This window comes from Herpailurus yagouaroundi, unplaced genomic scaffold, assembly GCF_014898765.1.
Source record: "Herpailurus yagouaroundi ecotype Mexico unplaced genomic scaffold, PumYag 100, whole genome shotgun sequence".
Classification (NCBI taxonomy): domain Eukaryota; kingdom Metazoa; phylum Chordata; class Mammalia; order Carnivora; family Felidae; genus Herpailurus; species Herpailurus yagouaroundi.
This window is the reverse complement of record NW_024412391.1, coordinates 90,389,308-90,414,230: the sequence shown is the minus strand read 5'-3', so window position 1 is coordinate 90,414,230 and position 24,923 is coordinate 90,389,308. Positions and strand designations below refer to the sequence as shown.

Below are 24,923 nucleotides of genomic sequence, written 5' to 3'. Positions count from 1 at the left end.
CCATTTAAAAAATGTAAAAATCATTCTATACAGCTTGTGAGCCTCACAAAAATAGGTGGCCAGCAGTAGTTTGCCAATCCCTGCATTATTCCACACTGAAGAAACTCGTCCATCATTCTGATACGGAAACTGAGAGTAAGACAGCAGATCATGAAAGTTTTGATGAAACTTGTCTTGCCTTCATTTCTAAACGACTGGTGCAATGAGTAGGGAACTCTTAAAACTACTCAAGGAGGAGTCCAAAGGAGATCAAGACATTTCTGGAACTATTCTTTGTGTAGAGCAACACAGTACACAGGAATGTGAGATTCAGCATTCAAGGTGAGGAGTCCTAGAGAACACATTAAGAATTACATTATCACAGCACAGCCCCCAAGGATTCTAATATGTTATGTTTTACCACAGCTTCATGGTAAAAATTGTGATTGTACCTAATCCTTTAATTTTAGGTTACTGAGACAAAGGCATAAAAATAAATGTTTCTCTGACACTAAGAGCCAGTTATATACAGACTTGAGGTAGATAAGATTCAAAGGACATAAGATGTTTGTTGCTCATCTACTTTATCTATTTAGCCAAAATTCTTCCTGGACTACATAGTTTTTACAACTTCCTGAGCTCTTCATCTACTTCACAAACATCTATGGTTCACTATTACACATTGAGAACCCAGGTTTTCATTAAACAGTTTTGGGGGGAATATAAAAAAAATCAATATATTTCAGAATTACTTAATGATAATATATTGCAGAGCGGTGGTAAAGGAAAGATACATCAACAATTATTACAAGGGAAAGTGACATCTGAGTTAGACACTAGTCTAAGCTTCCTAAGAACAAGGATTAGGTTTTAGTTAACTTTGCATTGCCAGTGCCTAAGTGGTAAAGCTTAGGAAGGCATGGTGAGCATCTCTAAGTATGTATGACATGCTAAGGCGTTTGAGCTTTCTCATGGTAAAAATGAGTACATTAGAATTTTTAAAATAATTGTTTTTAAAAGATAATTCCGATAGTGCTGTGAAGAGTGTATTGCAAAATGTTAACAAGAAATCAGGGAAACCAAAAAAATAATTCAAGGCAGTGGGACTCAACTAAAACAGCAGCAGTAGAGGCTAGGAAAAGACAATGCATTTAAAAGAAGGTCAAGGCTCATTAGCACCCCTGGAATTGCAGGCAGAGATGAGGGGAAAAGAGAAAAGTAAAAGCAGAGGACAACCTGTAGATTTTTTACCTGAATACTGGATAAATGTGGTACCATCAACTGAGACTGATTATAAGAATGGTATGGATAAGGGGATAATGTCTTAGGTTTTGGAGGGGAGAAGTTTTATTTACTGGATGGATTCCAAATATAAGTTCCAGTGCTGTCTTATAGACAAAGGTGAGCAAATAATAGAATACATAAGGTTTAGTCAAAGATCAAAAACTGGAGATGCTAATTCAAGTGGTATATAGAGGAAGCAAAATAAAAGTGATCTCTGAGGTTCTGGGTTTGGTTCTAGATTACAATAAAGTGCTTTGTTTATATCTGTATTATATTATTTAAGTTGGTCTGACATAGTACAATTTGTTCACTACGTCTGTCTCCCTAGCTAAACTGAGTTCCCTAGCGAGACCTCCCTTATCATTCATCTTTGTATCGCCATAGTGCCCTGCACATGGCAGGTACTCAAACAGGATATCAGCATGCTGAATATATACAACTGTTCTTGTTAGTTTATTAAATAAAAGTTCTAAGGCAACTTAATCTCATAAAGTTTAATATCTTAACCACATTAGACTACTTGCTATGCCCTCTTTTATTGACTTTTTCTGCCACTGTGCTTATTTATTTTATTGCCAAAGGCGAGAGGAATATCTTTCATCACTACTACTGAAATTCCATCCATTCTTTAAGGCTCAGCTCAAATGTTATTTTCCCCATAATATTTTCCCATGTGGCATGTCACCTTGCTGATAAAGGGAGTAGTGATTGATTTGTTACATTTGAGAATAATTTCCAGAGCCTAGTAAAGTGCCTTATGTGCTTAACATATAACATTTACTTAATAGCACTGGAGTAATACCTTAAATGTAAAGAAGTTCCATTCAGAAAGACCTAGAATATATTCTTCCTGTCTTCTTTACCTTGGAAAGGAAAACAACAAAACCCAAAATATCTGTTGACTCTAAGTATAAAAATTCATTGAGTCCATCAGACCAGATATCACCATGAGTAACAAGAACTGGCAGGGCTTTGAAAGTCAGACTTTTAAATTCTGGCTAATAAATGTGTATGTAATCTGAGGCAATTTACTCAACATTTCTGAGCCTTAATTTAACCTCATCTGTAAAATGAGGTTGATGACACTTACCTTGCAAGACAGTAAAGACTAAACAAAATTACATCTCTATAGTGTGCAGCATTCAGAAAATGATCAGTAATCAGTAGCTACTTTTATTGTTTGGGGCACTAAACTCAGTTCTACAATAATGATAGTAATTTGTAAAAAAAGAATCCTAGAACAGAGGAGTTTTGAAGGTGGTCTAATTTGAACTCTCTACTTGATGCAAAAGTTCCCTCAATAAATTTAGTTCCTTCTTTACCTGAATAGGTGAATCAATGACAATACCTACTTAGCTTTCTAACACACTTGGCTCAATAATCCGACTGTATAAAATTTTGTTACTTATGGCTTTGTAAAAAGGCTGAAATTCATTAAATCTTTAAGTTTATGCATTTTAAATTACGATTTTAACTTCATAAGCCCGAACTTTTTAAAATTAAGATTGGTGACTTAATATTTCTACCTTAGAACACAAGCCATACTTCCTAAGTAATTCCCGTTGCTGAACCACATACATAGCCAATTTTTTAAATCCATCCAAAAATATCAGATTACACACAACTATTGGTAAATATTCTTCAAACTAATACCTAGTAGCCAGGAAATCTTAAATAAGAATATCCATCCTAAAACAAGGCAATTTCTACATGGATATTATTTAATAAGGGTTTTAATTTCTAAAGAAATTATGACTTACAATTTATGACACATGCTTAAGTAGCTGTAACATACAAAAACCTGAAGCCATTACCTACAGCCATGAATCCAGGTAAAGAACACACAGTTCTTGAAATACACCTGCCCCTGCATCTGCTTCAGCTTGAACATTCTCTTATTCTCTGATAAAAATCCTTCCTTGTTCTTGTTACTCTCAACTGCTTTGAAGAGAAAGCTACAACATCCCTACCCACCATAAGGCCCAAATGAAGAGGGAACTATAAATGAGGAGGGTGGTCTAATTTGAACAAACACAGGGTTTGTCCCAACGTGGAACTCATAAAAACTCTGGGAAAATGCTTTAGCTACAAGATAGACCTCAGATTATTCTGAGAAACATCCATGACTTCTATAATGGCAGGGATTTCAGAGTCCCAGCTAAGCGGTCTATCATAAGAATCAATTTCTGCCTTGGTTTTCTCATAGAAAATGGGATTTACCAAACATGCATGTGAGGAGAATTAAATAAGATAATGCATGTGAAAGCACTTGTGTAACTGTACATTTATGTAGTACTCATTCAGCAGAAAATTCATCTCTTTTGTCCCAAAGGGAAATTCAACTGTCAGTATATGATATAAAGAAAAAATATATTCTTTTGGCTTTAAAAATCCTTTTTTAAAGATAAAATTTATGAATACATCAAAAAATGTTAAAGTTGAGGATTAGATAATGAGAGCACATGCAAAGCAAATCAGTCAATGTGAAATTACTATAATTTTAAATTTCTAGAAACCTCTTTTTGTTTCTGTACTCTCAAACTCAAGGAAAATCAACATTATGAAAATATTCTCAGAACCGAAGGTCACGTCTCCCACATCTATAATCATTAATGTGGTTTACACTGGCACATATCCTGCCTCAAGGAAAGGCAACAAGCTTTATGAATAACAAGTCAAGCTTTTAGCAACAAAAGAAAATTTTACATCATATATTTACCCACATTTAGGTTGCTATGGACTCTGTTGGAGACATGAAAGAATGTGACATTTCATAAAATAATCAACATCACATCCTGTCATTAGATGGATATAGAACGAATATTGACCATTTCAAAAATCCTCTTCAACCATTTCACTAAAAGCTTTAATTTTCTGTAAGATAATGGTAACTCCTGAAAGAACTCAATTTCTTTGTTTGAACAGTTGGCTCTTCACTCTTCAACATTTTTGACTAAATGAAAGACCACAGAATATAATGTCCTAGGAAAACCTTAAGATCTATTCCTCATTAAAATGTAACACAGGTAACTTTGTAAGTTCTATATCAGAAGGAGAGGCGTTGTATCAGAAATGCAACCACAGTTTATAGTTGGAAAAAGAGACAACTTCATTACTACTGAAAGGTTTATGAATTAACACTCAATTATGTCAGAACCATAATATACAGGCAGAATTTGTAAACTTGGAACAAAGATTGTTTATGACACAAAACGGAACTCTTGCTTCCTGAGAGTTCCAAACAGTTCCTCTACCTTTTGCAATTAGATTTCATCACTTTTGCCATAGAGACAAGCATGAAGTTGTGCAGGTTTTCTTGTTGTGGCTTTCTGGTTACATTAAAAATAATGTACATTTATTGTTACACAATGAATTATATTTATTGAGTCCTCCTCCTAGGGCAGTCACAGACTTAGTGCTATAAACACGTGTTCTATTTAATTCTCCCCACAACTCTAAGTCAATAAATGGTTAGGTAACTCACTCAAGTGTACATAACTGGTAAGTAAAAAGCTAAGATTCAACCACAGACCATCAGACTCCAAAGCCCATGTTCTTCACCACTGCATTAAACTTCCCTGTGATCAAAAAAACAAAAACAAAAACAAAAAACAAAAAAGGAGGAGGAGGAGGAACCAAAAAGAAACAAATAATTTTGTTTTGCAACTTTAGATTTTTTTTTTATATCAAGTATCTAACTGCATTGTTCTGCTGCTTCAGGAATTATTACTTGCGTAAAGAAATTTACATAAGCAAATATGTATAGAAGATAAACACCCATAGGCAAGTGAATTGCATAATGCAGATAAAAACAAGAGTTGAAAGGAACATTCCTAGAGGAATCAGTAGCAACACCTGGTAGGGCACAAATCAATTTTTTCAGATTAAATCATTCATTTTAAACTCTACAAGACAGTGCTTGCCACCTGAAGATCTTTCAGTTTTGTAATACCAGTTTTCCTTTTGTGGAATGAAGCCAGACAAGCAAATAATAATGGGAAGTCTTAGTTTTCTTTCTTCAAGAGATCAGGGCTACTTCAGAATGTCTGGAATTCTGATGAATTAGAATACCTAGCTGAGTAGGTCCCTAGGTCTTCCCTGTCATATTTAAAGTGTGCACAGATCCAGTTCATCAGTGCCTGCCACAGTCAAGCATTACCTCTTATTCTGACGGATGTTTTTCCTTTTGTTAACATTTGGAATAAGTATGACATTTTAAAATGGTAGGATCCCCTCCAAAAACAAACAAAAAACCCAAAAACAAAACCCAACCAACCAAACAACAACAAAAAAGCTACTTAAAAAAAATTTTTTTTAATGTTTATTTATTTATTTTGAGAGACAGAACATGAACAGGGAATGAGCAGATAGAGACACAGAATCCGAAGCAGGCTCCAGGCCCCGAGCTGTCAGCACAGAGCCCGACGCAGGGCTCGAACGCACGGATCGTGAGATCATGACCTGAGCCAATGCCGGACGCTCAACCGACTGAGCCACATAGGCGCCCCACAAAAAAGCTACTTCTAAACGCTACCTTAACATCTGTAAGGTAGCATATTTTCGATACTGTTTGTAACCAATGTTACAAGACTCTCCTTTTCCAAGACTCCAGAGGAAGGCCGTCACAATTGTCAGGCCCTTTCCCCATCGCAACATGGTGTTATTTTGCAACAACAACCACCATTTCTTGAAGGCTATGTGCCAGGACCTGCAGCACGTGCTTTACAGGCATCTGCACAACACCCCCCACGAGACAGGTACCGTCATTATAGGATTTTATGGGTGAAAAACAGGAGGCTGGGGAGTCTAAGTCACCCACTCAAAGGCACACATGACAAGCAGGCCGGGACTTAAGCTCAGGTCGGACTCCAAAGCCGACGCTCTCGACAACTTCTCCAAAGTGTTCGAAAGCAAAAAGGAAGTCAGTCCTCAGGCCCCTATCACTGGATCATCCCTCTTCACACAAAAAGTGAAGTATCCAAACAGGCTTCGCCGTTTACAATTTTAAAAAAAACCGAATCAAGAGCGGCGTGGGGAGGAGAAGGCTAGGGCCAGCTCCCAGCAGAGTAGAAAGAGCGAGGCAAGGACAGGCGCCTGTGAACTTAACAGCCACAAGGACCTGAATATTCTAGAAGTAAAACAGCACAAAGCCAAGGCACCGAAACTGAAGTCCGCCGAAGGCTGAGAGGTTCACACAGCACTGACTCAGAGGAAGCTGTCACGTCTGGAGCGATGCGTTCTTACAGCCACACAAGGAGACGGAGAACACGCACGAGTCGGAAGGCAAAGCCAAAGCCGCCTGCACAGCTCCGGGTCTGCTTGAGCCTCGCTGGCTCCAGCAAAAGGCGGCGGCGCAGCTCACACGCTCCCCGCCCCCCCCCCCCCCCCCCCCCCTCCCCCCCCCCGAAAACACCTCAGATGCCGAGAGGGCTGGGAGCGGAGGCAGGGGGGGCCGTCTCGGCGGCCCGCCGTTGGAGACTTTCTCACACCCGCTACCAAGTGAAAGCCGCATGGTCGCGGGAGCGCCGCGCCGGCGTCGGGAACCAGCGGAGGGCTGGCTGGTGCCACTCGACCGCCCGATATCGCCGCCCGCACCCAAGTTTGTGCCATGTCACAGAGCACGCTATCGGCCCCGGCGCCGCCAAGCCACCGCGCCCGCCGGCCTCGGCACTTATCGGCCCGCCCGGCCCCCGCCCTCCTCACCTGCCCAGCTCTCGGCCCGGGCTGAGGCTGTAGCCGTCCTGGAAGGGCTCGGTGCGCACGGCGGTGCGGATCTCCGTCAGCAGCCCGCGGGCCTGGGGTGGGGGCGGCGGCCGGCGCGGCGCGCCCAGACTCCGGCCCGCCCCTGAGGCGGCTGCCGAGGGGGAGCCGCGGCTGCCCGGCTTCTCCAAGGGGATCATGGTGCGCAGGCACGCTTCCTTTCCGGCCGCCCCGCTCGCTCTCAGGTGCTGGGCGGGTAACGGTCCCACCTGCAGCTCCCTCGCGCCGTCCCGAAAGACCTCCCGGAACCCGCTCTCCTCCCCTGCGCGCTTAAACTACAGCCGGCAGACTCCCGGGTGCCCCGCCCCATGCCCCGCCCCGCCCCGCCCCGCCAGACTCCCGGGTGCCCCGCCCCATGTCCCGCCCCGCCCCCTGGCCCTACCCCTCCCCGTCCCCTCGTGGAGCTCGCCTGCCTTCTAGAGCGCCGGATACCTCACGCGCGCCCTCTGCAGCCGAGAAGGAGAAGGTGCAGCCTGGGGGCAGCCCTGGCCTCGGGGAGAAGAGAAACAGCACCACCCTTCTGTCCTGGCGGGAGAGTTGGGGGGGGGGGGTACCCACTGCCTCAGCCAGTTAACACACCTGTTGAGAACCCGAGTGTTCCAAAACCCAATCCCTCCTCAGTGAAAGGCATATGAGTTGCCAGCTGGAGCTTTACTTTGGGCGGGTGAGGAATGGTGATGAGACTCTGATCTCAGCTGCTGTACAGCACGTGGGAGTTGGCCAGGGCACCTGGTTCCTTCATACCATTAGGAGGAAATCTGGAAGCAGGAGTTGGGATAAATATTATTAAGCCCTCACACTAGCCCTATGCAACAAATACTGAAACTGTCTGTAGTCTACTAGGTTTTTAACATGGTGTTCTCATCTGGTCTTTTAAAAAAATGTTAGGTCGGGTTTTTTAAAGGTGTTTATTTTTGAGAGAGAGAGACAAAGTGTGAGCAGGGGAGGGGCAGAGAAAGAGGGAGACACAGAATCTGAAGCAGGCTCCAGGCTCTGAGCTGTCAGTACAGAGCCCTACCTAGGGCTGGAACTCCGGAACCGTGAGATCATGACCTGAGCCTAAGTGAGATGTTTAACCCACTGAGCCACCCAGGTGCCCCTAAAAGGAATGCCTTAATAAGGTGTATCTCTCAAAAACGTACAGAAGCATTGTTATTGAAGTCAGGGGCGTAACAATGATACTTGCCACTCCTATTCACTCCTAGTCACTCCTACTCAGCGTTGCAGTAGAGAAGGGAAGCAGTGCCATAAGACTAAAATGGTGTTAATATTAGAAAAGAAGAGTTAAAAAGGTCAAGAAGGAAAAGACAAAGTCATTAAATATAGACAATTCAATTACACTTCTAAAATATCCAAAAGAATTGACTGGAAAATATTAAAATGAAAAAAATTAAAGAAGGGTGATTAGATATAATAAAATAAAAATAAATCAACAGCTCTTTTACCTCAAAACAATATGAGGCATGCAGGATAGTGAGGATACTATCCCATTTGCAATAGAATAAAAAAAAAAGCATGCAGAAACAACCCTAATAAAAATGCACAAAGCTTACATTTTATTTTATAATTATATAGAATATAATTATTCTAGAAGACATAAAAAAAGACAAATAGAGATACATAATCTGTTCTTAAAGAGATTGGATCCTGTAATTTTTTGTAAATCAATCAATACATTTAACAAAGTTTAATAACCCAACAAGATTTCTTTTGGAACTTGTTAAGGCTATCCAAAAGTTATTATAAAGAATGTTCAAATAAGAATAGCAAGGAAATTTTTAGAAAAGAAAGTTTGTAAGAAGAGAATTATCCTAACAGATACTAAAATGTAGTATGAGATAAGACAGCTCAACATAATAGAGCACAGTATGCAGTTTTGAGATACTTTTTAAAAAAAATTTTAACGTTTATTTATTATTGAGAGACTGAGAGACTCAAGGCGTGAGCGGGGGAGGGGCGGGGGGAGGGGTGGAGAGAGGGAGGGAGACACAGAATCTGAAGCAGGCTCCAGGCTCTGAGCTGTCAGCACAGAGCCCGACATGGGGCTTGAATCCATGAACTGTGAGATCATGACCTGAGCTGAAGTTGGTTGCCCAACCAACTGAGCCACCCAGGCACCTCAGAGATGGAGACTCTTAACAGAAAACAAATGATGGTTACCGGAGGGGAGAAGGGTAGGGGGATGGGTGAAATAGGTGATAGGGATTAAGGAGGGCATTTGTGATGAGCACCAGGTGATATATGGAAATGTTGACTCATATTGTAAACCTGAAACTAATATCATACTGTATGTTAACTAACTGGAATTTAAATAAAACTTAATAAAACTTAATAAAAACTTAAATTAAATAAAACTTAAATAAAAACTTAAAAAAAAAAGAAACTTAAATAGGCCCCAAATATTCTAGATTATTAAATGTAATAAAACAAGACTATAAAGTCTAGAAAGAGTATGTAACAACTAGCTGATTTCTAAAGGAGAAATAATTTATAAACAGTAAAGTAGTGGGGACAAAACTCACAGGAAAACATTTGGCTACCAAAAACTTAAAAATTCTTGCATATCAAAAAATGTTATATACAAAATTAAAGGCAGACCAACTATAGAAACATTTGTATCAAACATTATAGACAAAAATCATAGTAAATTTATAAAGAACATATAAATCACTAAGAGGTATGCTAAAACTATATTAGAAGGAGGTCCAAAAAAAGACATTAAAAAATTTTTTTAAATGTTTGTTTATTTTTGAGAAAGAGAGAGAAAGAGAGAGACAGAGCATGAGTGGGAGAAGGGCAGAAAGAGAGGGAGACAGAATCTAAAGCAGGATCCAAGCTCTGAGCTGTCAGCACGGAGCCAAATGTGGGGCTCAAACTCACAACCCGTGATATCATGACCTGAACTGAAGTCAGACACTGACTGAATGAGCCGCCCAGGCATCCATTAAAAAAAAAAAAAAAAAAAAAAAAAAAAGAAGAAGATATTTTAAAAGGACAGATATAATAAATCCATATCAATGGTCAAATTTACCAGGAATCGAAGAAATAAAAATTAGCCCCAGGTTCCACTTTTGCCAGTAAAATTAGCAAAGATTTTTAGTGCTATTCAATTCCCGTCATCAGTGGTAATGGAGGAAAAGACCAGAAGGATAAAAACACAGCTGCCTTTTATTTCCTTGTTTGAGTCTATGTGTGCTCCTTGAAGCAGTCCTATGACCTTACTCCAGACGTGCTCTGTTGCAGTCCAGAGACAGTCCTGCATATGCAGGGACCAGCCCAGGAATCCAAAATGAGAATGCTTTAGGGACCTGGCAGAAGTTACACTTGTTTCGTGCTCCTGGTAACATTCCTGCCAACCACAGACCTGACCGTGGACCCACACCTTTTGTAATTGTCCCACAATGCTTTCATAGTCTGCTCTACTGGTTTTTTTCCCCAGTCTTTGTTTTCTTTGCTTTTCAGTCTTGAGGTTACAATTGAGATATCCTCAATTCTAGAGGTTATTTCCCCATCTGTGTCCAGTCTACTAATAAGCCCATAAAAGGCATTCTTCATCTCTGTTGCACTGTGTTTGATCTCTAGCATTTCTTTTTGGCTCTGCCTTAGTATTTCCATCTCTCTGCTTACATTTCCCATCTGTTTTTGCATGTTGTCTACCCGTTAGACCCGTAGCATATTGGTCGTGGTTGCTTCCCAGTCTAGTAATTCCAGCATCCCTGGCATTTCTGGTTCTGATGTTTGCTTGCTCTTTCCCTTCAAAATGTGTCTTCCAATTTGGTCTTTTGATAGGCATAATTTTTCTTGATAGTCAAACATGAGGTACTGCATTAAAGGAATTGCTGTACATAGGCCTTTAGTAATGTGGTGGTGTGATGTTGGGGAGGGAAGTGTTCTATAATCCATGATTAGGGCTCAGTCTTTCAGTGAGCCTGTGCCTCTGGACTGTGAGTTTCACAAATGTTTCTAAGTCAGTTCGCTTCTCTTTCCTTAGCTGGGAGAGTATGGAGTTGGGTATTTTCTCTTCTCCCAAGTGGAATTCTAGACTGGCCTGGAGTCTGTGGTATTTCCTTTCCCTGAAGTCAATTACACTCTAATAACACCCCAGCAGGTTAAGATCTGATTAACTAGTTTCCTATGAGGACAGGCCTTGACAAGAACGAAGTGCTCTAGGGACACCTGGGTGGCTCAGTTAAGTGTCCAACTCTTGATCTTGGCTCAGGTCGATGAGCCCTGCATCAAGCCCTGCACTGGCAGTGTGGAGCCTGCTTGGGATTCTCTCCTTCTCTCTCACACGTGTGTGTGTGTGTGTGTGTGTGTGTGTGTGTGTGTGTGGGTGCGCTCGCGCGCATGCTCACGCATGCACACGTTCTTACTCTCTCTCAAAATAAATAAACTAGGGGCGCCTGGGTGGCGCAGTCGGTTAAGCGTCAGACTTCAGCCAGGTCACGATCTTGCGGTCCGTGAGTTCGAGCCCGGCGTCGGGCTCTGGGCTGATGGCTCAGAGCCTGGAGGCTGTTTCCGATTCTGTGTCTCCCTCTCTCTCTGCCCCTCCCCTGTTCATGCTCTGTCTCTCTCTGTCCCAAAAATAAATAAACGTTGAAAAAAAAAAAAAGAAAAATAAATAAATAAATAAATAAATAAATAAACTAAAAACAAACAAACCAAAGCACGCAAAGTGCTCTGGGATGTTTCAGAATGGTTCCATTTGCCCTCTCCCCGCCAGAAGCTTGATGAGATTATTCTCTGATATCTACTGTGGGGACCTGTTAAATATCTGAAAGTAGCTCTCATAATATTGTGGAGGCTTCCCTGTGACTGGAGTTTTTGACTCTCAGATTTGTCCGCATTGAACTTCCAGCAATTTGTCAATTACAGTTCAGGGTTTCCTACTTTGGCAAAGGTTCCTGCAGCAATTTCTGCTCAAGAATCTTTGCTTAGCTTTCTCTGTGTCTTTCCCTCTGTTATGGATCCAGGGAGAGTTGATTTTTGAGTCTGTTCAGGTTTTTATGTGTTGCTAGGACAGAGTGGCAGTTTATAAGCACCTTACATGCAGAACTGGAAACTGGAAGCCTCATTAGTTTTTGACACTCTGTAGAAAATTAATTCATTAATTTATTTAAGAAATATCCAGTGAATATTTACTCATCCAGGAACTGCTCTTGGTACTGTAAGGGTAAAGCAAAAAAATATCCCTGTTTTCCTGGAGTTTACATTATTATGGAGGTGATACAATAAAAAAAAACAAACTGATATACAGGTGACCCTTGAACAACATGGGTTTGAACTGTGTGGGTCCACTTATATGCGACTTTTTTTCAATAAATGCAGTATGGTGCTATACTTGTATTTTATGAATTTCTGAAAAACATTTTCTTTTCTCTAGATTGCTTTATTGTAAGAGTACACATAACATACAAAATATGTGTCAATAGACTGTTTATATAATTGGTAAGGCTTTTGGTCTATAGTAGGCTATTAGTAGTTAAGTTTTGGGGGGTCAAAAGTTGGATTTTCAACTGCGTGGGGAGTCAGCATCTTAAGCTCAGTGTGGTTCAAGGGCCAACTGTATAACACAGTGTCAGGTACAAATAAGTAAGCAGGAATAGGGAAAAATATGAAGCAAGAATAGGACATAGGGAGGTACTGGAGGCAGTACTTCAGATACACTGGCCAGGAAACATCTCTGTGAGAAGGTGACAAATAGGGAGAGACCCAAATAAAGACAGGAAGAGAATCTTGCAGACATGCAGAAAAGCATCTCAGGCAGAGCAAATCATGACTGCAAAGGCTTTCAGGTGAAAAACGTGTTTGGGGGGTGTGGCTAGGAGAGTGAGGTAAGAGATGAGAGAGGTAGCAGCAGATCGTGTAGGGATTTATAAACTGATGGAAAATCATTGGAGGGCTTAAAGTGAAGAATGACATGATTTAACACATGTTTTATAATGAGTATTTGGCTACGGTGTGGAGGATAGGCTGTAGCATTGTGAACTGGATGTGGGAAGGCTGGCTAGGAGGCTATGACAATCATACAGATGAGAAATTACTATGGCTCAGACCAGGGATGTGGCAGTGGGATTGATGAAAAGTGGTGGAATTCTGTCAAGCTAGGCTCAACAGGAATTGTTGGTGGATTCAATGAAGGGTTTTTCCGAGTTTCTCTGCAGTTTCTCTGAGTCTTGAGTCAGGAATATGTGCAGCTCCATGACGAAAAGAACCATCACTTTTGGCAGGTCACCAACCTGAAGAGGCTTCTAGTTTGTTCTCATGGGTTTCAGTTTATCTTAGTTCTTTGTTCTAGTTCACCCCTGCTTTATGTCTGACTTTTCTTCCTGATTCAGGCCAACCAGCAGCTGCAGAGCTTCCACAGATTTATTCACCAGCTCCCACAACTATGTAAGGTCTATTTTTATAATAAATTCCTTATTCTGAATCATTCGGAGTAACTATACTTTCCTGATCAAAACCCTGACTAACCAAATATGATATGTTTATTAGCCCACTGAATAGAGATATTCATTGACCAGTTGAACGTGTAAGTGTAAGAGATGTTTTAGCTGTTTCCACGAGTTAGGGATGCTTCATGCTTTGTTAGTATCCTGTGGTAAACATTTTTTTTTTTAAGTTTGGTTTTAATTATGTTGTATTGTGGTCAGAGAATGTGGGGCTACTGTTTTTTTTAATATTTCTTGTGCTTGGGAAGAATGCATATTCTCCGTTTGTTGAATCTTATGGGTATTTACACAATAAGTGAACATAGATATCCATAGAACCCTTAATAACTCTTAATAAGCAAGATAATACAATTTTAGGTGAATATTGATGGGGACTAAGAAGGTCATTACATATTTGCAAAATAAACAAGACATAACAATCATTAACTTATATACATGTAATACATAGTCTCAAAATATATGAAGCTTAGTGAACTACAAATTCAAGGAATTTTGATTTATAAATTACACAAATTAAACAAATTAATAACAAAAATTAACAAATCAAGTCATATTTATGTATATGTGTGTTGCTATGCCAATGAAGCAAATTGTATTTCCTGTAACAAAATGAAATTTAAATAACATTTATTAAGCTACACATCTACTTTTTGAAAGTTGAAGGTCAGCACTCTAAGGGTAGAAGTTCAGCATTTGTATGTTCTTACCTCAACCTGATAGTTGAATTTATAAAATAAAAACCAACTGAGGAATATTTGTTTTTACCATGCAATTCTGATAAAATTACATTTTATAAACACATCCATATGAAAAATACAGATTCACTTATTTTAGAAGCTACATCTTCCAAGTGTTGTGAGCTGTTATATATATTTTCATACAAGTTAAATACTTAAAGAATTCAAGTGGCTTGTTCCAGACCAAAAAAAGAAAAAAGAAAAAAAATAATAAAAAGGAAAGAAGCACACTGTTGTCCTTGTCAAGCCTGCCTTTCTAGGTTTATAATCTTCTGTTTCTGATTTATGTATTTTATTACTTCCTTGTCCATTTGAACATTTCAAAGTACTTATTTTATGCCTCTTTTAGATTGCAATATATTTCAAATTCCTCCTGTTCCTTCTATCTGTGGATTCTCTTTCTGGGCAGTGGAGTTCCTAGAAAATATTATTTTCTAATATTTTTGTTGATGAGCTCATATAAAGATGTCAATTGTCTTCTCTCTTCAGTATCATTATTAATTTAAATTAAATAGTGGCTACCGTGCCTAGTGTGGATGCATTTATAACATTAAACTCAACTTCCAGTGCTTGGTTTCAAAAGTTACCCCAGAGAGGAAAAGATGCCTCCTGGTCTTTGAATCCATTATCTACTTCCACAAAAATGATGTGTAACAATTACAAAATACCACTGACATACAACCATAAACTTTCATTTCATGTTTCTGGGGTCAGCTGCAATTTGGCTTAGGTGGCTTTCATAATCTTGACTGCATTTACTCAAATACCTGGGGGTCAACTGGCTGTTGATTGATTTAGCCTGGTCTCAGCATCGTTCCCCATGTGTTTATCCTCCTCTTATACCACACATGTACTCCCCATGACAGTAGAGCATCAGGAGAGAGGTCAAGCTCAATTGTGCAAGTAATTTACATGCCTCTGTACTTGACTCCCAGTAGGAGGTGACTGCACAGTTACAGGTAAAGGGTATTGTTATAGAGAGGGATGAAGAATTGAGGCCATTTTATGCGATCTATCACAATCTTAGAAAAGAGACATTCTCTATTGTCATTTATTTTTTCCTGCTAAAATAATAAGCTTAAAAGAAGAGTAGCTCTTTTTATAAAGGACAAATTTAAAAGTCTGGATGTGATAAAAGTCATGACCCAATTTTTATTACATTTAAGAAAGTCATAAGGATTACGTAATTATAGAGGAAAAAGAAAACTATGTGACGTACTTTTTGGAATAAAATGGAAAGAAATACAAATTCTTGGGCACACATAAGATGATTAATCTCAACAAGTTTTGACACTAACTCACTCAGAGGTTCCAGACATTAAAATAAATCTCTTTGTAGCTGTAATGCCCCAGCTGTTTAAGATATGAAGGTGCTTAGGCTGATTCAGTCACTTCTAATCCTTTCTCTGTTTACGATTTCATTCCTGTCTGCCTTTCCTCTCCGGTGGAGCCAATGGCTCCTGTTTTCTTTTCCCCATAGCATTTTGCTTATTTATTATTAGTTTTTTAATGGCATCATATCTTACTCGGGAGTTGGGGTAGGGTTGGGTGCGAGGGACTATTCATATCAAAAACAAGGGCCAAATCTCACATGAAGCAGAAGAATGCACTGCATATTGCTAGACCAGAACTCACTGGGGGCAAAGACTGCTATTTCCCCCCTGTACCTAGCACAGGACACAGCATGTAATAAGTATTCAAGGAAGGTAGTGTGGGGTGGTGCTTGAGTGTTTGGGCTCTGGAGCCTGGCTTTCTCGTTCAATCTTGCCTATACCATTTATTGTGGACAAATGAATTAACTTCTCTATGTTTCAGGGTTTTTTTTTCAGCTTAAGATAGGGTTGTAAGTTATTTCATAGGGTGATACATGTAAAGCACAAATTGGGTTTTTCTTAAGTAGTGAAAAAATTTATTGTGATGACAGTCATCTTCATTAATCCAGTGATTTAACTGACACCACAATATTAATTATTGATTTACTATATTAAACTATTTTAAAAAGCAGTAAACTTATAGGCAATGTTTTTTATTCCTTCTGTGATTAGTATTAGAGCAATTAGAGAGCCTAGTGAATAGTGTTGTTGTAAGTATGTTAGCTTTTATTATTATTACAATTACTGTTGGGGCTGATGACAGCTATTAATGTGGCAGGAAAAAGGATAGTATGGACTGGATTGTGTCCCCCATAGAAAATATGAGCACCTCAGAATGTGACCTCATTTGAAATTAGGGTCTTTACAGAGGTAATCAGGTTAAAATGAGGTCATGGGACAGGCCCTAATCCAATATGACTGCTGTCCTTATAAAAAGAAGAGATTTGGATACACACACAGAGAATGTCACATGAAGATGAAGGCTGAGGTCTCCAAGCCAAGGAAGGACAAATATTGCCAGCAAATTCCTGGAAGCTAGGAGAGAGGGATGAAATGTATTTTCTCAGAGGGAATCAATCCCACCATCACCTTGATCTTGGGCTTCTACCCTTGTTTAAGCTACCCAGTTTGTGGTCCTTTGTTGTAGCCACCCCAGCAAACTCATTCAGAGGGGCTATAGCCATAGGCAGCCTGCATCCTTCTCTGGTGAGTACACACTGATTCCTGGCATTCCTTATGGTATGCCAGATAGATTTCAGCTTCCATCTCTCCCACCTTCCTGGCAAATTTATTTTTCTTTCTTTCTTTCTTTCTTTCTTTCTTTCTTTCTTTCTTTCTTTCTTTCTTTCTTTCTTTCTTTCTTCTTTTCTCTTGAGAGAGGGAGCACCAGTGGGGAAGAGGGGCAGAGAGAGAGAGAGAGAGAGAGAACCTTAAGCAGACTCCACACCCAGACTGACAAGGGGCTCGATCCCACGACCCTGGGATCATGATCTGAGCTGAATTCGAGTGGGCGCTCAACCGACTAAGCCACCAAGGTGCCCCCTTTCTGGTCAATTTCTTAATGGTTCTGCCAGGTCTAGGAGCTCAGGACCCCAAAGGATATTTTGAGGGCATACCTTTAACCCTCAAGATAATGCTTCTGGCCTTGAGCAAATCATCTCCTGGTCTCAGGTTCTTTATTTCCAAGATGAAACTCTTCAGGCAAAAGTGTCTAAGTGTCTCTCTCCAGCTAAAATTGTGATTATTCCTGCAGCAGTGATAAAGGTTAGCCTGACCTTCCATAACTCTCTTCGTTTATTCTGTTAGAGAACCAGCCTCTATAAACATACTTAAACTTCATCTGGAATATAAACTATATGTGCTTTTTTTTTTTTTTTTTACAGCTGTCAGCATAGCATATTGGAAAAACATGGCCATAGAAATCAGGAGATCTGAAATCTAATCTTGATCTCAGAATAATTATCAGATTAAAATATAAAATAATATCATTTACTGTCTATAAATTATGGTTTAGGCTAATTTTTTTCTTATGCCTTAAGAGAAAAATCATTTTCAGTTAGAATGAATGAAAGTAAACCCAGCATGTGCATGAAATGAAATATTGAGACTTCTTAGATTTTTCCCTTTCTCAGTCCTACCTGCACTCTTTTTTTAAAGTTAAAAAAAATTTATTTTTTTGAGAGAGAGAGAGAGAGAGAGGGGAGGAGAAGAGACAGAGGGAGACACAGAATCTGAAGCAGGCTCCAGGCTATGAGCACAGAGCCCAACACAGGGCTCGAACCCACGAACCGTGAAATCATGACCTGAGCCGAAGTCAAACACTTAACTGACTGAGCCACCCAGGTGCCCCATATCTGCACTTTCTAATAATGTTTTTTTTTTTTTTCCCTCAAAGAATAAATCAGCTTCTGACTGCCCAGTGACAGCCACATGGCTTGTCTTTTAGAAGTTGGAAAGGAAGTAATACCACCTCAATATTGGGAGTAATGATATGTGTCATTGGACACAACATTTTTGCCTGGTGCTAAACCTTTTCCTAGAGTCACACTTGGTATTAGGCTGTGTCCTGAAGTCTTTGAGAAGCATCTCAACATGTAGTAATTCAATAAGCCAGTGTGTATGCGTGGTTCAACATAAAGGACACTCACAAAGGAAGCCCACGTGGCTTGTGTGCAGTTCTAATAGGCTTACACAAGGAACTTGTTACAAAAGCCGTTCCTTTATTCATGGGTTTTTGAACACAGACTATGCTTTTTTGATAAATAATTTTTCCAGGGATTGTTCTTCATAGCGCTGGTAGCCTTCCATGTTGTTTTATTGCTTATATCCAATGAGAACATAGGCATAATACAAATTGTTATGCATTATCTTGGCTTTTGTTTGGAAGAAGGAACACACACAATGCCATACCAAAGTGAGTTTATTGACATTCCTTGAAGGTGGTATGATGGAAGAGAAAGCTCTGCCTGAGTATCACGTGACATTTCTCTTGCTGATGTAAGCAAAATCAGCCCAGTAATGTGGACTTCTCCTGCTATTGACTAGAACAAAGACTTTTAACAAAATTGTTATAGACATTTCCTTAGATAAATTGGAAGCTGCAGGAAGTAGGCTAATGGAACAATATTTACTCTATATACTACCTCTAGGCACCTTTTTTTTTCTACTAGAACAAAGGGACTACATGTCACTAACAGGAAAATAACACTTTCTCTTTTGGACCTCATGATGGCTAGAACATCCATCCCAGATTTTTATGATATAGTATTGCAGTAGATTTAATAATGAACACTGAAGTACATAATAATAATAATAATAATAATAATAATAAAGCACCACATTTGTTATGTAAAGTTCTAACTACTTTCATTTGAAAGTGTTTCGTCTTGACTGGGAAATCATTTGTGGCAACTGAGAAATTTTTTTAACCCAAATTTTGGACACACAGTTTGACACATGGACTGACAATGCCATAGATGTAACATTAAAACTGTTCTGGAAAGTCTGGCTTATTGACTTGCCACACAAATATACTTACCATGAAGGGACATGTGGTCATGGATTAAAAGAGAAAAAGATTTAGAAGCCTGCCAAAGAATCCCAGATCTCTTTTTCTTAATTTTCTCATGGCCCGCAAGAAACTGTGCTACAGCGGTGATGGGAAGGAAAAGTTCTCACAACCACTGCCAACTTCTCTCTACATAGGAAGTTACAGAGAACTCCCACCCTGAAGAGGCAATTTCTAATTTTAGGAGTATCATTTTCATGTGATAGAATAAAATGTCATATCCATAAAATTATTGTGACACTTCATAGCATTTTAAAAGCATTTTTCTACTTGAAAGATAAATTTTCTCTTGCTTATTGTTCTTGTTTATCCTCTAGTTAAGGGTAATACACTCTTACCAAACTAACTCTAAAACGTTTTGTTTTAGGAGAATTGTGGTTTATAAGTGATTAATATAAAATGTCTCCATGGAGAAAATTCATACTTTTAGTAAAAAAAAAAAATTAGAAGTGGTAACAAACAGATCTGCCTTGCCCATTGAGTCACATGATTGGGGGAGGTTTACACCTCCAGCTGATGGAATTAATAGCATAATTATACATGTAATGAAAAATTATACATAATTTTCATGTATTCCAGCTTCATATGTTAGGGAATAATAACTAAAGAAACATGACTTGGGACATGGGGAAATCATAGAATCATTCCATAACAACTGTCCGTTTGTTCTCCCCTTCCCTTTTTTTACGATTCTGTGCAAGACTGTCGTACAATCTGGGACCCTGTCAAGCAAGATTTGCTTCCTTTCAGCTGACTTTGACATCAGTATTTCTTTTTGGAATTTTATACTTTTATCAAATACTGATCTTGTAATGAATGCTTTGGGGGACACATTTAGAGCCATGGCACCAGGGCAGGAGGGAGGAGGAACAGGAAGAAGGAAAAGTTAGTTGAAAATCCATTTATGCCCGAGATATCTATCTCTATATATTTTCTAGGATACCTTGTTCCTTCTGTGTATGGGTGGAATAGACATCAAGTAATCTAATTAATATGTTAATTAGATGTTTGTGTAAATGTAAAGCTCCTCACGAGCAGGTTCCATCTTTTGAACATCTTCCTCCCTTGCCAATGCCTAACAAATAAGAGAAATACTAAAAAGAGAATGGAGTGCTTGAATTAATGAGTGTTTACACATGTATAACACCAAGTTCTAAAAATGAAAGATGCTCCCTATACTAGATATGATGTTCAAAGAGTTAAAATGGTGAAATGATTTGTATTATTCTTATGCTCTGATTTTATAAATAACAGCTTCAATGGAATTCATAACTTTTCAGACACTGAAATATGTACTGAATTTTACAGATCCCTCAAATTTATATTATGTAACTTGCACATTCCATCTTACCTTGGCAAATACTCTTTCAGACAATAATAGAAGCTACATTTCTGAATGTATTACTTCCTGATTGACAATAGATACACAGCAGCAAGGTGTGCTGGACATTATAAATAATTCCTACTAAAAGAAGTTTCATTTTGGAGGGCAGGAAATACAATGTGCTGCCTGTACACAAACCCATACAAGGAGCAGGAGGCATGGCTTCCTGTGAAACTGACTTTGTCTTAAATGTCTCACATTTATCCCTTGTTTAGTATATTGGAAACAAACGATGTGACGTTTCAACAGTGAGGCCCCTTTAGCTCTTCTTTTCCCAGTGAAGAAAAACACTTTCACTCACGACATATTTCAGACAACATGGATAACAAGTTTAGAAAAATAGAGATTCACCATTATGTTTGCACTTATTCCAAATGGAATCAAGAGGTTAGGCTGTCTTTGGAGCCTGCAACTGTTTTCTTGAAAACACTAAGTTTTCTGAGATACCTCTTTACTGAGTGCTAAAAGAAACTGGATCTCTATACTGACAAATCAATGTGCCTCTGGGGGTGTTAGGTGTCTGCTCCAGGAGGATTGCTATGGATGAAGAAGGAGTATTATATTGCCCTTGACCCCGAACAAGCACCATCACTCTCTGCAGCTTCTTGTTTAGTGTGGTCCCCATGGGACAATCAGATGTGAAGGAATTTGAACACCATCATAAAGAAAAGAAAAAAAAGAAAAGAGCATGGAAAAAACAGTATCAAAGTTAAAACAAAGTTTGTTTGCCAAGCAATAATTACCTGGCTTTAACAAAGTCATGAGATTATCTATACATTTTTTTCCTTTGTGAAGGAGACTGTAGCTAGACCGAACAAAGCAAAACAGAACAAAACAGTACAGAACTCAGGTATTCAAACCAACCTAACATGGCCTTCTTCCCTCTCTCCTCTTTGCACCATCACATTCCACACAACACAATGTGGGGAGAAGCCTCGTCCTTTATGCTACATAATGAGATCTCCTTCGTGTGCACAAGTTTTCTGCTTCTTGTGTGGTAAGTGCTCATGAGGGGTGCACCCCTCCTAGACTTCTCTAAACTCGGGTTGAGCCACAATCCCCACAACCATTGAGATGCACCACATTGCATCAGCAGGAGGCGTTTTTCTTGCTTTTGTTTTTTGTTGGAAAGTGTAATATTTGCACCATATGCCTAGGCTCGTTCCAGCTAATGGGACTGATGCCACATATGAATCATGAGTTGAATGTATAAAAACTGCAGCTTTGTCACTGCTGTTTCTGGATGGATAGTGTGCACAGGGAAAAGTAGAGTGGGAGCAAAAGAAAATGTTGATTGACTCCTAGACCTGGAGTTGCTCGTTAGAAATTATAAAAAATGGTGGCTCTGCTCAGAAGACATGGGCATAAAAAAGCTCGGAATGCTTAATGCTCAAATTTCCCTAAAATTATATAAATGGAAGTAAACTTTTATTACCATTTGGTCAAGTGTAGCATAACTTGCATTCATATTTCATTGTTAGTAATGGAGGTATGTGGAGATACACACAGACCTTGAGACAGCTGTTGTTTAATATTGCATACAGGCTAGCAGTTCATTGAGAGTAGAGGAGATAAGCCTGAAGGTAGGATCTCAGAAGAAGGCAGTTCTTCATGCACAGCTTTTGTCAATCCTGATTTGGTTTGAAAATAAAAATCATGGAATACCAAAATCAAAGGAGAGTTGATTCAGGGAAAGGGCAAGGGGATGATCCCAGAAAGGGTGATGTGATTGCCAGGAAAATGTCAGGTGAGTTTCCATTTCCTCATTCAAGTCCAAAGGTGCTGGTTTCTTCTACTGCTGTTAGCAGCTTTTCATATAACATGGAGTATGAGGGATAAGGTGGAAGATCCAGTCGGTTGAAGCATGTGTGTGCCCTGAATGGGGAGAAAAGATTGGTGAAGGTGTTTGTTTCAAGGTACAACTGGTCTGTATGTATCTGTATGTATCTGTGACCAATCTGAAGGTATGAAGCAAAAGGGAATAAAAAATGAGCACAACCAGGTTTTGGACCACCATATAAGATTGCAACTAAGAACGATGGCCTTCTAGGCATGAATAAATTAGTTGAGGGAGTAGAATAACTAGAAACATTTACAAGCAAACCACACTCATCAATCGACAATATCAGTTTTATTCTGCAGTTGAAATATGAATTGGATGTGATCAGTGAAGGAGGCAGAAACGTCATTAATACTACAGGATCATATTCCCAAGTCTCCTTGTCTAGCTCTGATTTCTGGGCCACAGTAAACCATGTGTATTGATGTAGAGATGTCACCGGATGCCCTGAAATTCTGAGATCCAATGCTCTATCAAGTCAGGTGTGCCCTGGAGACAGTGTGACTCTTCTGTTTCAGGGGGACACAGCTAACCTGACATCAGAGTGCGTCAATTCCAAGAACAGCTGAGCTTTTGGAATAGTCTTCCCTGGTTGCCTGGAGCATCCCTGTGCCCTGAGTTCTGCCTTATTTGTCATTTTCTTCATTCATCCTATGGGCCCACACACACCAGTATCTGATCTAGATAATGAATGGCTTTCCCTGCCTTGCACTAATGCACGGACCAGGACCAGACCCCGTACTGCCTACATAGGGCTCAGTGGTGAGCCTGAGAGGCCCAGAACAGTTTCCCCTCGTGGAACTTCAAATAACCTAATTTCTTCCTGTCAGATGTGCTTTGTTTTTATGGAATTGTTGGTTGAGGCCAAGGTCTATACCAAAGTAGGGAGAAAGGTGGATGGGTGCAGCTCAAGGTCAATTTAATGTCTTTTGCTTCCTAAAAGGTGTGTTGCAATGGTGTCTTGAGAAGCCAACCAGCACAGAAGAAGGGCACATGAAAATGGAACGAAATAAACTAAACTAAACTAATCTAAACTAAACTAAAATAAAATAATAAAAGAGAAGAAGATAAAACATCACAAAACAAACATATACACAATAAGACTAAACAAAACTCTAAGCAAAGAGACCATTCCCCTTCATTTGAATTTCACTTGGGATACTGAATTCTTCTTTTAATTACAAGATCCCTAGGGAAGTTGTGTATTGTTTATACCTTTGTTTTCAGAGTTCCTGACCAGGCTGATGCAGTGCTCAGGGTATGAGAGAGATTATTTGGGTGATGGGGAGGTGGGAAGAGGGAAGAGGGAAGAGGGAAGAGGGAAGAGGGAAGAGGGAAGGTGGGTTCTCCTGCACGGGAAGAATAGTGGGAGGATGCTGATGTTTTTGCCTCTAAGCATCCATTCCTCCTTCTCCTGGCCATAGCTCCCTCATTGTTCTTGGAAAACTAACCCCCGAACTCCTTGTGCCCCCACAAGCTCCAAGGGTGGGCACAGGATAGGAGTGTATCTAGCCTTAGGTCTTAAGGATTTACCTGGGAAGAAGCATAAAAATAGACCAAGATTAGCAGAGTCTCAGATTATGATTGAAGATTCAAACAGGCCTCTGTTGACCTCACAAGAAAATAATTAAAATATCTTACCTAAACTCATTTGAGTAAAAGTCGAAGAGCACTCAATGTAGGATGACAATTACATCGACCCTTCTCTATGTTTAGAAAGATTAAAACAAAGACATGCTCTGGTTTCTGGCTAACCAAGTTAAGTAGGGTGGGAAAATCCCAAGTATGCTTCTGAAACTAGCTGAACTAGTTAGGAGCAAGGTATGAGCAGCCATCATTGCCTTGGTTTTCTTCCTCTGGCCATTTTAACTGGCACTCATGAGTGGAAATGTTATGTCAAAAATACCATATTTGCAAAATAGCTGGAACCAAATGAATTGTGTAGAAGATAATTTCTGGGAATAATCTGAAAGCATTAGCAAATGGCACCTCTTCAAGACCTAGCATGGCTACCCAGTTTCTTCAAGTTGCTTTTACTGCATTTATCACCAGCTTTGGTTAATTCTCTTAAGTAGACTGTAGTTTGTAATTGAGAATGAATGAACACAATCAAATCATGGTTTCATTCAGCATTCTTCTTCTTTTTTTTAATGTTTATTTATTTTTGAGAGAGAGACAGAGAGAGAGACAGAGCACGAGCAGGGGAGGGGCAGAGAGAAAGGGTGAGACAGAATCTGAAGCAGGCTCCAGCCTCTGAGCCATTCAGTGCAGAGCCCAATGTGGGGCTCGAACCCACGAACCATGAGATCATGATCTGAGGTGAAGTCAGACGCTTAACCCACTGAACCACCCAGGTGCCCTTGATTCAGTATTCTTAAATGCTTGCAGTTCTCCAGGCATGGTTCTGACAGCATAGAACACCTGCTCATTCCCTCCCTAGGCTCTGGGCCCAGTGCTCCCGTGTGCAGTAGGTGGCAGAGAAAGCACAAAACCAGGGGTAGGAAGACCTCTATTCTGATTACAGCCTAGCCACTTGCTAGCTTTAT

At 39.8% G+C, this 24,923-nt stretch overlaps 2 protein-coding genes across 10 annotated transcripts in view; both read right to left on the bottom strand.

Moving 5' to 3' along the window:
* STK17A (serine/threonine kinase 17a) overlaps positions 1-7,317 on the bottom strand; it is a 38,633-nt gene extending 31,316 nt beyond the window's left edge. For all 3 annotated transcript variants that reach the window (XM_040473039.1, XM_040473041.1, XM_040473040.1), the window contains exon 1: positions 6,967-7,317. In XM_040473039.1, coding sequence (XP_040328973.1) covers positions 6,967-7,163 — 197 coding nt within the window. In that variant the 5' untranslated portion in view covers positions 7,164-7,317. The remainder of the gene's footprint in view (positions 1-6,966) is intronic.
* An 11,170-nt stretch (positions 7,318-18,487) lies between these two features.
* The window catches only part of HECW1 (HECT, C2 and WW domain containing E3 ubiquitin protein ligase 1), a 424,961-nt gene continuing 418,525 nt past the window's right edge, over positions 18,488-24,923 (bottom strand). For all 7 annotated transcript variants that reach the window (XM_040473037.1, XM_040473031.1, XM_040473035.1 and 4 more), the window contains one exon: positions 18,488-22,412. In XM_040473037.1, coding sequence (XP_040328971.1) covers positions 22,301-22,412 — 112 coding nt within the window. In that variant the 3' untranslated portion in view covers positions 18,488-22,300. The remainder of the gene's footprint in view (positions 22,413-24,923) is intronic.